The sequence below is a fragment of the Microtus oregoni genome, unplaced genomic scaffold, assembly GCF_018167655.1.
Source record: "Microtus oregoni isolate MIOR12 unplaced genomic scaffold, Mior012 000001F_ref0000356, whole genome shotgun sequence".
Taxonomy (NCBI): Eukaryota; Metazoa; Chordata; class Mammalia; order Rodentia; family Cricetidae; genus Microtus; species Microtus oregoni.
The window spans coordinates 54,908,888-54,922,025 of NW_024543060.1; the positions used below are offsets into that span (position 1 = coordinate 54,908,888).

The following is a 13,138-nucleotide window of genomic DNA, read 5'->3' on the forward strand; positions in this document are numbered from 1 at the left end:
AAATCATAAATATTTTCTTTTGCTTTTCTTATAGCTTATTAACTGCATGTTTGTGTAGTTTAACTCTTTCCCCCATTTCATTGGAAATGGTTTCTTTTATATTATACAATATATCCTGATTAGTTTCCCGTTCCTCTACTGCTCCTACCTTTCCATTCCAACTGGATCCACCCCCTTTCTGTCTTTCATTAGAAAAGAACAGGCTTCTAAGAGAAAACAACTAAACATTACAATATAGAATAAGATAAAACAAAAAAAATCACTACATAGAGGTTGGACAAGGCAACCCAGCAGAAGGAAAAGAGTCCCAAGAGAATGCATGAGTGTGGTGTAGGAGGTCCTTCTGTTTGTGTGTTGCTTTCATTGAATAATGAATAAAGAAACTGCCTTGGCCTAGTTGATAGGACAGAACTTAGATAGGCAGAGTAGACAGATCTGAATACTGGGAAGAAGGGCAGAGTGAGAGAGGCCATGGATCTCCTGCCTGAGATGGATGCTGGTTAGAATCTTGCTAGTAAGCCACAGACATGTGGCAATACACAGATTAATAGAAATGGGTTAAATTAAGAGATAAGAATTAGCCAATAAGAAGTGTTTAAATGAATATAGTTTCTGTGTGATTATTTCAGGTGTAGCCATAGCTAGCCCAGCAGCCTAGACGGAACAAAAGGGCCCGCTTTCCATGCAAAATGAATGTCAGCGACCTGCTCATTCACTGTTCACAAGTATAGTATACATATACACACAAAGGTGTGGCCCCTGAGTGGCCCTGTGCTTGCTGCTTCAGTCTCTGTGAGCTCATTTGAGCTTCGCTCAGCTGATTTAGATGGCCTTGTTCTCCTAGTGTCCTCCATCCCTTCTGGCTACTCCCTTTCTGCCTCCCCTTTCTCAGGGTTTCTTGAGCTCTGAAAGGATTTATGGATGGAGACATCCCACTTAGGGCTGTGTGTTTCAAGGACCCCCTCTCTTCATAATGTTTAGCTGTGAGTTTCTGTTTCTTTCACCCCATCTGCTGCAAGTGGAAGCTTCTCTGATGATAGATGAGCAAGACACTGATCTACGAGTACAGCAGAATGTTATTAGGAGTCACTTGACTGTTACTGAAAAATCCAATTAAAAATGGGGTACAGATTTAAACAGAGAATTCTCAGTAGAGAAAACTCAAATGTCTGAGAAACATTTAAAGAAATGTTTAAGATCCTGATCCAGCAGGGAAATGCCAATCCAAACTACTGTGAGGTCTGTCTTATACCTATCAGGATGGCTCAGATCAGAAGCACAAGGGACAGCTCATGTTGCTGAGGATGTGGAATAAGAGGAGCACACACCCATTGATGCTGAGAGAGAAAAAGAATACTTTTTAAAAATGAATAAAAAGCATAGAATGGTGCCAGTATTAGCTAAGGAGACATGGTGCTGTTTCCTAGCATTGAGAATAACATCCGTTTCCTACAAACTAGAGGGAATAAGGTTATAAAAGAAAAAAATTTGAGGGCAAATAACTTACTATGGGTTTTTTGTTTTGTTTTTGTTTTTTTTGAGACAATGATTCACTGTGTATCCCTGGCTGTTCTGGAACCCACTCTGTAGACCAGGCTGACCTTGAACTCACAGAGATCCTCCTGCCTCTGCCTCCCTAGTGCTGGGACTAAAGGTATACACCACTTTACCTGGCTAGACTTTTTATGTTTTATTTGAGACAGACACTTATGATTCTTAGACAGACCGCAGGAGAAGATGACCTTGAACTGCTCATCCGGCTTCCACTTCCACCTGCATTTCGTGCCTGTTTTCAGCCAGGGTTGTGTGCATGCTGTGCAAGCAGAATTTCACCAACTGAGCTATGTCACCAACCATCCAAGCACATTCTTGGATAAACATTCAAATGCATATTTGTGTGTGTGTGTGTGTGTGTGTGTGTGTGAGAGAGAGAGAGAGAGAGAGAGAGAGAGAGAGAGAGAAAATCTCTTTGCTTAAATGTTTTATGGAAATAAAGGCTGTTACGGAAGCAGTAAAGCACTTTCTGATTGTAAGGAAATCAGCCCACAGTGGGAAAATACATGTAGAGATGCTTCCTGTATGAGACTGGGGAATTGAGATCCCATGGAGAACACAGGCAGAATCCTAGCCCAGTACAGATGACGTAATGTGGGGAGCCGTTCCCACATACTCCATTGCAAGATGACGCTGACCATCAGCACCACCACTGTAATCAAGCCAGTGCGCATGTGCATGGTAAATGACCGTTTACCTTGTCAAGCCAGTGCGCATGCACATAGTAACTTTCCATCCCTTGCTCTCTGCCTCTCCCGTGGCGTCATAGGGTTTGACAGGCTGCAGCCAGTCAGAGTTTGACACGTCCGAGGTGAGGACTGTTGGAAGCTATATAAGGGCCGGGTTTTCGACCCTTGAGGTCTTCGCTCTGTAAGCTTATGCTCTCCCTGTCAAGATGCATAAAGCTTTTCTGCAGAAGGATCCTGAATGTGCCGCATCGTTCTTGCTGGCAAGACGGTAGCGCGGGACAACGTAAGATTGATTTGAAGCTGGAAGTTTGGAAAAGAACTCAGGAGATGACTTTTCATCTGGACCAAGATAACTGGGTACCACTCTGAGGTGCACAGATGAGGGTAAAGGGAGCACAAAGTCAAGGAACTGCGTGAACAAGATGAAGAGTGTCGTGAAAGGACCAGTCGCCCATCCAGCATTTCCAAATAACAATAGATATTTTTTTGGAGTGACTATTGTGAATTATTATCACTTTCCATGGATCATTTGATTGAACTTTTTGACTGAAGTCTGAAAGGAAATACCAGCATTAAACTTGCTATACAGATGAAGGAAACAGAGTCACAGATCATAAAGATGCTCACTCAAGACCCCACAGCTCGAATGTGAAGCATTGGAGTCAGTACTCACAACTGCTATAGGCTAATGAAGACAGGGAAAGTAGAAATCCAAGTGGGACGGCACCAAAGAGCAGAGGGCCCCCTCTGCCACCCTGAAGGGCTGACTCTCAGATACACTACCAATGAAGGAAAGGAAATTTTCTTGTTGGAGCTTGAAGGGGGAAACGCTTCCCAGTTATTAAGGTTATTTTGTGTGTTTAGTGCTGGACGATTCAGTGTGGTGGCCTCAACCACATGTGGGCATGGGCATTAGAAATATGGCTAGTTCTGAAGTGATTTTCTCTGTGTATAAGATGTACGCCAAGTTTTAAAGATTTCACGACAGAGGAATGGAAACTCATTCATGTGTCTTGATGCACATGTTACTTTAGATATGCTGGTTGAAATACAACATTTATAAAACTATTCATGCATTTTTTCTTTTATTAATGGAGAACAATTCTATCTTACCTATAGATAATAAAATGTTGCCTTCATTTTATTTGCTCTGAGCAGTTGGACCTTGGGTGATTTAGAACTTGTGGTAGGTGTTTTACTAATGAACTCTGATGAAGGGCTTCCTAGCCACAGTGGTTTTTTAACTGTATGCTTTCCTTGCTTTCTGGTCATTTGCAAGAAAACTTTAAAGAAGGCTTCCCCTTTGCAGGGGTTTGAGAAGCCCAAGAGTTTCCCTTTTCAGCTGTTCCCAACCACAAACAAACGCTCAATATGCCGTGCTCTGTGGACAAGGAATTCACATCGCCAGGGCCGAAAGGGGAGACGTCAAAACAATTTCCAGTCCCGAACGGGGTGCAGTTCAAAGGATCCCACAAGAATGGCACAGGTGGGCACAGCGGATCTGGCTCATCGTCAGAGAGCCCAAGGAGTCGAAAGGAAACTCTAGCTACAACCCTGACATGCCACAAAACCAGAGTTATAATGCAAAGTAATTTAGCTTCCCCGCCTATCTGTCACCATCTCATCTTAAAAAACGTGTGAAAATACGTAATCCTGAGGAGCCTTCGATTAGGTATAAATACCGGCAGAAAGGGAGGTGCCGAGTACAGCTCCCATCAGCCCATCAGCTACTAGAGAAGACAAGCCAGCAGAGTCCTCTGGACCCACTGACTTGATACGGGTGCTCCAGACTCTCACGGCCTTGGCCTTGCTCGGAGACAATGACTGCCACACACTGCATCTTGGCTTTGTTGCTCTGCCTCACGCAGGCCATTTCTGACTGCGAGGGCACACCCATTAAAGAAATAGAGACTCTGAAGAAATATTTTGTAAGTATGAATTTTTATCATGCTTGTATCGAAAATGACTGGCGTTGACTTGCCACTGTCAACACTACAGTGGCGCCTCTGGTCCACAGTCATTTTGAGAAGACGGGGTGTTATGTTGCTATTTGCCGGTGAGGAGCCTTTTGACTTAATGATCTTGATATTGATTTGACTTCGTTCAGTTTGCTATAGAGACTGACAGGGCATTTACAATCTTCCCAAAGATGGGCAGAGTATGAGTATGAGATACTTACCATTCTGTGGTTATTAATTTGTTAACATTTACTCACGATAAGGAGCGTTCTTATGCTCATGGTTGGCTATTCATTCCTCATTCCTCAGACTACTGTGAAAGTGATAGCGAGAGACAAGTGTGAGAGAGAGATGAATATTGCCACTAAAAACACCTAGGGAAACATCCTACCGCTTAAAAGGAACAGAAGGCGAAGTTCTTAAAGTTTCTGCTTAAGAACGACCCCTTGCATACACTTTTCCCTAAAGAGTGAGTTTTGAAATTCTGCATGTGAACTATCACTGAAACCAGTTGTTTACTGAGGCCTGAGAGGAGTTATGTTTCTTAGAGTTTTACATTTTTTTCTTTTGTGGATTTCCTTTCAAATTAACTAAGGCTAATGAACATTATTTTTACTCTTACAATTTTATAATTTGTCTCGAATGTATGCTATTACACACATAGCTGTCATCATAATGTTCAAGCGTTCACAGTCAATTTTATCCTCTTGGTGCAAATCAAAGTGTCTCACACACGTGTGTGGAGCTACCTTTTAAAGCAGCTGCTAGGACCTACGAGTGCAAACTGATGTCACAGAAACTGTGCCATAAGGGGGCAGTGTGCACAGTGGGATTAATTTGATGATGTTTTCTATCTCAACTTGAGAGCAACTTTCTTTAGCTCACTCCAGCTATTTGGGGTACTTGAAATCTCATCAGCATTTTTGAGTTTATTTGTGGCCTTGCGATTTAAGATTAGACTAGTAAATGCTAAAGCTGCAAGAATGAAAGAGTCCTTGGCTAAATCTAACATGAAGCCTTTTGGGGATGCTTATTAGAAGTAAATGGAGGCGCTGAGCAGGAAATCAGCAGTTCTTGCCAGCACTGAATTGAATGAAACTCAATAGATATTTTCGGGAGAGTTGGTGAACAAAATTTACAAATTAAATTTCCTCTTTTCCACAGAACTCGTCTAGCTCTGATGTCGGCGAAGGAGGGGATCTACTCTTTGAGATCTTGAAGAACTGGCAAGAGGTAAAACTGATGTCCCCTTTGCTCATTCTCCCTGTCGTTTCTCGCGGACAGGCTCCCATCAGACTCTCTTTGTGCTCTTGTCTCCTAAGGACGGTGACACAAAACTCATTGAGAGCCAGATTATCTCCTTCTACTTCAAACTCTTTGAAGCCTTGAAGGACCACGAGGCCATCCAGGACAGCATGAACACCATCAAGGCAGATCTGATCTCTAACTTCTTCAACAACAGCGAGGCAAAAGTGAATGACTTCGAGAAGATCGCTAAGATTCCGGTGAGGCAGTTTGTACTAATGGAGTTTTGTGCTGTACTGGATGATCAGACGGTAGAAATTGGCTACTGAACAGTTGATAAAGCTAGGAGAGGAGGCCCTGTCTGAGATGTTTCCTCACTACAGGCATGCTGGGAGGGACTTTGTCAACTTTGGAAAAACACAGACATTCAAACCATTGCCCACACGGTGGGTAAATGGCGTGAGGAGGAAGCAGATGAGGGGAGCAGTGAGCAGAGCCCCTGTGGTCCCCCTGGGTGTGTGATGGAAACTCTCGCTTAGGATGGGAGGCTGTGTGTTAGTGGAAAGAGCAGTGGGAGGGAGCGAGAAAGCTGCGCGCTCTCCTCCTCCCAGCCAGGCCACAAGGAACTGTGAGTCCGGATGACTCACCTGCCCGGCTGCGCTGCTGCTGCTGTTTCCTCGCCTTGATAGGAACCAGCTGGGATCACTACAGACGCTTAGTCAGAACCAAACCAAACCTGCACAGTGTCATAGGTAGAAAACGAGGATGAGAGAGGAGAAAGTAGTGTCCTACCCTGGTCTCTGGTTAGCCTCTCATGCTATACAGTCTACGGTCCAGTTTGTTTTTAGGGGAAGGAATGGTAGACACTCTTTGTTAAGATTGCTTTGGATGTCTTATGAAAGGCGTGTTCAATTAACTTTCAGATATGGGGGTGCTTCACCTATCCAGTACTTTCTATCATGAAGCCACCCTTAAGCCTTTATGGCTTCCAGAATCAGAAAGATAACCTGAAAGCATAAAGACAAATCTAAATTTTTAAAATTTTATCCCGAAGGCAAAGGCATTCTAAATGGCAAATAGGCTCAGATGAAAGGGTCAGGCGTCTTGCTGTGTTTTGTGGCTTTATATTTTGTGCCCAGCTTTTGGTCTACCTGATCGGGCTCACATCTCAGTCAACAACTAGAGATGGATAAAGTCATTGTTCCTAAGTCACTTGCACGCCCGTCTTGCTGTTCAGCTATGGCTAAGCCTCTAGGATTCTTGGCAATGTTTTGAGAACTGGGAAATGAATTTATCTTCACAGCACAGCTGGTAGAAACTTGTTATTCCTAAGGCCTTGGAGTAATTCTCTGGAAACCCTGGGTTTTGTGCTTCTTTTGGGTGATCTTGAGCAAGCTTGTAACTCTTGTCCTGTTTTGTTGCACTGTCAATGCATTTTAGGAACACACACACACACACACACACACACACACCTCTGAATCCTTCTTGGAAGTGTAGCAAGGAAGTCAGAGTATTTCCAGCATTAGAAACACATACAAAAGGGGTTCATTTTTATTAAGCATAAAGTTGCCCAAGTGGCCATCCTGCTACGAATGGAGAAGTTGTTTAAGTAGTTAAACGAATGGTATAGAAGGCAGAGAACAGGAAATACTACTACACCTCCAATAACAGGTGCTCATTTTCAGCAAATCGGTTAGTACCAATATGAATAGAATTGGTGTTTATTTTTAATCCCACCCTAGACATGATGACACTGGTCTGATTTGGGAGAAATCTAAAATTATTTTGGACTTGGGTTTTTTCCCCCTTAGTATTCCATTTGTGTTGATAACTCTCAAACTATGAGTAGTGTTCATTTATTTTGGACTTGGGTTTTTTTCCCCCTTAGTATTCCATTTGTGTTGATAACTCTCAAACTATGAGTAGTGTCTGAATCTCTTGAAGGAACTTAGCTCCCAAAGCCATGGGCCTTCTCCTTCAAGCACCTGGGTCTCTGGGATCCTTAGTAGATCTCCAAAGCATTCTGCTATACCAAGGGGAGCACTGACCATAGGAATTTTTTTTTTTTGTAGTCTAGAAAGAACTAAACAAGCATAAGGTAGTAGATCGAATAGATAAGAGGGTCACTCCCCAATCACTTCACCAGAGAGCAACTTCCAGGAAATTAAGTGTCTGTTCAGGTTTAGGGTCACTGCAAAGTCACTCCCACCCTCGTTCCAGCCAGGAATCCTTTTAGTGTTCCATTTTGAGATTTCTGTAGCGGTTACATTAGCGATAGGTATGTGATATAAGCCACCCCATTCCCTCTTGTACAACCTAATGACCCCTGTAATCTTAACTGCTGAAGAAGTGATTACTACAAGTGACAGGATTACATTGTTAGACAGGTTGCTTTTCTTAAAAGGAATATTTCCATTTTCACTGATCATGGTGTTAAAAGAAGAATATCCCAATAGCTTGCATGCCTGGAGTTAATTCCATTTTTTTCCATTGACAGGTAGATGACCCGCAGGTCCAACGCAAAGCTGTCAATGAACTCATGAAAGTGATGCACCGACTGTCACCAAAATCGAGCCTAAGGAAGCGGAAAAGGAGCCGGTGCTGTTTTGCTGTTGGAAATCGGCCCAATAAGAACAATCCTGCCAGCGCTGTTTGAATTATAAATCTAAACCTATTTATTAATATTTAACATTATTTATATGGAAAGTATATTTTTAAGACTTATCAACCAGAAAAGTATTTATGATAGCAACTTTTATGTGATGAAAATGAATTTCTATTGATTAATATATATGTTATTTATAATTTCTCTATCCTCAACTCTCTCACTTGACCATTTATTCTCCCTGAATAATTAACAAAGACTGTGTGATTGAAAGGTTGTATCCTAGGGGCCAGTTAGCCAGTTGGCTGAAGCTGGACTGTAGGTGGTACACTTATGTACAGTTGAAATGACGCTGTGAGGTGCTGCGGACTGAGAGCTTGTCTACATTCTGAGCCCGCCCTTCACAGCAGACAGACAGCGCTTCAGCCTGTCAGGCAGTGCAAACGGTCCCTCGAGAAAAGCCTTTTCTCCCACCTGGTGCTTCTGAATACCGCTGAAAACTGTGACTGCACCCAAGTGGCAAATAACTCACTTGTTTGTAGTTCTTTCCTCTCTAATATGTAGAAATAAAGTGTCCTTTCACAACTACTCATGCTGTGTCAGACTTCTTCTGTGAGGCGGCTCGGATGAATGGGAGGGAAATCAGCCGTTTTTAGCCGTGGCAATCTTGGAGCTGCATTAAGTCCCATTAAGTGTGGTGCTTTTCTCTACTGACAACTGGCTGGGTTTTTTTGCTCCCGTTGGCAGCTATTTAAATTTTCTTTCAAAGGGATATGTCTAATTACATCACCATTCAACATACAGCTCTTGCAGTGGGAAGGATCCAAACTGCTGAGCCTGGCATTTGAGTTTGCTTCTGTTCTGTCTTCCACACTAGGGTTCCCACCTACATTTGTGCGGGCAAACATCATGAGTATATGTCTTAGAGTCCCTATTGCTATGAGAAAATACCATGACCAAAAGCTACCTGGGAAGGAAGGGGCTTATTTCACCCCTTAGATTATAGTTCATCACTGAGGTAAGCCAGGGCGGAACTCAAGGCAGGAACCTGGAGGCAGGGACTGTATTGGATGCCCTGCAGGAACACCGCTTGCTGGCTTCCTTCTCATGGCTTGCTCAGCCTGTTTTCTTATACAACTCAGGACCATTGGTCCAGGAGTGGCACTGGCCCACACTGTGGGCTGGGCACACCTATACCAATCATTTAGAAAATGCCCTACAGACTTGCTCACAGGCAATGTGATGGAGGAAATTTCTCTGAGGTTCCTCTTCCCAGATAACTCTAGCTTGTGCAAAGTTGACAAGTTAATAGGCATAGTGCAGCAGAGTTTAGCTCTAGGGAGAAAATCCTGGACTGGAACTAAGATTGAACCACCATAAGCAGTGTGACATTTAATAACTAATGTTCTCTAATCTTTCATTAATTTATTTGTAAAAAGAACAGATAAACGTGAGTCTTCCTCACAGCATTGTGTGAATTCCTTCTTTCACACAGTTGTAACTTTTTTGTGGTACCTGATTAGTGTCTAGGTAATGAGATACTTTAGTCCATTAAAAACACCCAGAGATCCCCACACTTGGAAAACTTGAACAACTAGGAAATGGACAATGGATAAAATACATTATATTCACTCAAGTCGAATGGTAGTTTTGAAAATGCTTGTTGCTATGGGAAAACAGAACAGAGCGAGATGAAGGAAAAGGCAATGTGGGATGAAGTGAGCAGTACGGAGGTTTCAATAGGCAATTGCAGTCTCCAAATCAAAGAAACACAATGTGAGGAGGAATTTGCAAGGGTGATACACACTTAGATTCTAGGAAATACAGCTATCCTTGCAAAGGTTTGGAGTGAAGATTATTCTGGCCTGAAAGAAGAAACTGTAGACCTTCATCCAAAAGATGGAGGAAGGGACAGCAATCGCCACAGAAGGAGGTGAAGTATGGCCAGTCCGTATGCCTTTCAAGTACCAGGAAGCTCACGGTGTAACGACTTACATGTGCTCTGGGTTGTGAGTTCCAGAAGATCCTGTGACCTGGCACAAAATGGTCTTATAACATGCATAGGAATGTGTTATGGACTTGAATTTATAATCACTTACATAAACAAGAATGATGGGCAGAATGAGATGATTTCTGCTGGCTTCAGGACACGCAGGGGTGGCAAGATTAGGACTAGGAAGGGATGCAAGAGGTTAGGTGTCATCCCACATGGTAGTACTGCCTGGAACAGTTTGTGTCAAGGGGTCATGTCAGTCCTCGACAATAATCAGTGGTTACGGTACTATCGTTGGGGAACTAAGCATCAGGGCTGCAACTCGATTGCAAAGCTTTAAAATCTTGTAGGCAGCTAGAATGAAAAGAAAATTAGACTAGCGTTGACATGGTGTGACGTACATGAAACAGTGCTGGTTAGATATCAAACTGATTGATGCAGACTTTAAAGCAACTGCAGATGGAAAGTTACTGCAAGATGGTTTAGCTTGGACCACAGAAGAGATCATAGCTATGGAAGGGTTCCTTTGTCAGATCACAGATATGGAAGGGTTCCTTTGTCAGATCACAGATATGGAAGGGTTCCTTTGTCAGATCACAGATATGGAAGGGTTCCTTCGTCAGATCACAGATATGGGAAGGGTTCCTTCGTCAGATCATAGCTATGGAAGGGTTCCTTTGTCAGATCACAGATATGGAAGGGTTCCTTTGTCAGATCACAGATATGGAAGGGTTCCTTTGTCAGATCACAGATATGGGAAGGGTTCCTTCGTCAGATCACAGATATGGAAGGGTTCCTTTGTCAGATCACAGATATGGAAGGGTTCCTTCGTCAGATCACAGATATGGAAGGGTTCCTTTGTCAGATCACAGATATGGGAAGGGTTCCTTCGTCAGATCACAGATATGGGAAGGGTTCCTTCGTCAGATCATAGCTATGGGAAGGGTTCCTTTATTTTGAGAAGTGATTAATTACACAGTAGAAAGGGAAGCGTTAGGGGTGCCAGTCTGGGGCTAGGTTAAAATTTTCTCCTTTTCTCCGAGTGAAGGTGACATCAGTTGGACCCAGACTCTGAGACATGGAGAATCGTAGTGTATTACGTGGTGGGGTTGTGGCAGGGAGCGAGGCAGGGAATATCCTTCAGTAGAACTTGAGTTGAGCCTGGCCTGTTGAGTAGTTGTCAGTAACTCTCTGTATGCCATTATCTTATTTTTTATGTTCCCATTTAGTCTCAGGGGTGCTGTAGGATATACAGAAGGGATTGATTATATTTTATAATAAGGGAGATAAGGGTGGCAATTATTCTTGTCCTGTGTTAGCAGGGATGGGCATCTCCCTTGGTCCAATAGCAGCAGGGGCACCAACAGCTAAGGCCTGGAGTGAGAGCACAAGAATAGTTCCTTCTTAAAAGCAGCTAGTACACCTTTGCTGGTGGATGGTTGGTGCCCAGATGACTGGAACATAACAGGCTCTCTCTCCTTTCTCTTTTCTTCATTCTCTTTTTCTCACCCCTTCATATTTTGTAATTTGAAATCAGTGAGGTACAGCAGAGTGAGTGAAGCAGCCCTGTTGGCGACCATGGAAGCAGGTTCTGAGTGCACTGTGAGGAGCATAGGCACAGGGGAGCGAGTAGAGCACCAGAACCCGAGCAGAGTGATTGTATTAGATTCTGCTGGTTTAGTGAGAAGTCACGGTCTTGGTTTGGGTTTCTATTGCTTCAAAGAAACACCAAGGCCACAACAACTCTTAAAAAGAAAACATTTAATCAGGGTGGCTTGCTTACAGTTCAGAGTTCAGTCCATCATCATCATGGTAAGACATGGCTGTGTGCAGGCAGATGTGGTGCTGGAGAAGGAGCTGAGAGTCCTCCTCCAGCTTGTGAGCAATAGGAAGACAACTGTGACACTGAGTGTAGCTTGAGCACAGGAGACCTCAAAGCCCACCCCACACTGACAATCTTCCTCGAAAAGGGCCACACTTCCCAATCGTTCCCCCCCTTTGGGGTGGTGTTTTCTTTCAAACCATGACAGTCACCACAGACTCAGTTACTCTAAGACAACACAATATTGTCCCATAGCTTAGACAGTGGAAGTCCAAATCCAGGCTGGAATCAAGCCACCAACAAGGCTGTTGTCAGGCTGGAGACCCAAGCAGAGAATCTGTCTCTCTCTGAAAGCTACTCTTGCTGTCAGGCAGGGCATTCTTTCTTTAAAGCCTTCGGGACTGAACCTGAATCTTCCCTGACTCCAGCACTCCTATCTCCCTCTTATAAGGACTTTAATAATTCAAGATCATGATGGCTAATCTAGGTGTCAAGCTGACATATCTGGGAGGAGGGAAACCCGACTGAGGAAATGCTTCCATCAGACTGGCCTGCAGCCATGTTGGTATGGCATCGTCTTGATTGTTGGATGATATGGGAAGGGCCAGGCCAGTGTGGATGGTCCCAAGTGTAAGAGAGGTAGGTGAATGTGAACCAGTTTCCTCCCATGGTTCCTGCCTGTGCTTCGGCTTGAGTCCTTTGCGCCAAATTCTTTTAGAGATAAAGTGCTAGGGACATGTGAGCCAAATAAACCCTTTCCCCTCAAGTTTCTTCTAGTCAGTGTCCTATTACAACAACAGAGAAGATAGGACAAGGATCATGTCTATGTCTCAAGATTTTTAATTGCATCTGAAAAGCTCCTTTTTTTTTCTGGATTTTTCGAGACAGGGTTTCTCCGTAGCTTTTGGTTCCTGTCCTGGAACTAGCTCTTGTAGACCAGGCTGGCCTCAAACTCACAGAGATCCGCCTGCCTCTGCCTCCCGAGTGCAGGGATTAAAGGCGTGCGCCACCACTGCCCGGCATTGAAAAGCTCCTTTTATAATGGAAAGTAACATTTGTAGGTTCTGGGGATTGAGATAGAGGCATCTTTGCGGTTTCATAGAGAGGACACTTTAAAAAGGTTTTCAAACTTTCAGCAAAAGAAAAGGGATGGAATGATTGCCTGGAGTAGGTGTCAGGGGCCAGGCAAGATGACGGAGCCATCTATATCATGCAAGCCCTCAGCGTGGGAATCAAAGTGAAATAATTCTCATCCAAACAAAGCAGGAGTGT

General features: G+C 43.6%; 1 protein-coding gene across 1 annotated transcript; it reads left to right on the plus strand.

Annotated features, from left to right (window-relative positions):
* Nucleotides 1–4,063: 4,063 nt before the first annotated feature.
* Nucleotides 4,064–8,103, plus strand: Ifng (interferon gamma). The gene is made up of 4 exons (XM_041663801.1): nt 4,064–4,171; nt 5,366–5,434; nt 5,524–5,706; nt 7,944–8,103. Exons 1-4 carry the CDS (start codon nt 4,064–4,066, stop codon nt 8,100–8,102), a joined length of 519 nt encoding a protein of 172 aa, XP_041519735.1. The 3' UTR covers nt 8,103.
* Nucleotides 8,104–13,138: the final 5,035 nt, after the last annotated feature.

Bases quoted from the DNA above. Each gene is read 5' to 3' on its own strand.
- Ifng (XM_041663801.1), top strand. From the start codon at position 4,064: ATGACTGCCACACACTGCATCTTGGCTTTGTTGCTCTGCCTCACGCAG. The intron at 5,435-5,523 runs GTAAAACTGATG...TTGTCTCCTAAG, and splicing joins TCTTGAAGAACTGGCAAGAG to GACGGTGACACAAAACTCAT. The intron at 5,707-7,943 runs GTGAGGCAGTTT...TTCCATTGACAG, and splicing joins AGAAGATCGCTAAGATTCCG to GTAGATGACCCGCAGGTCCA.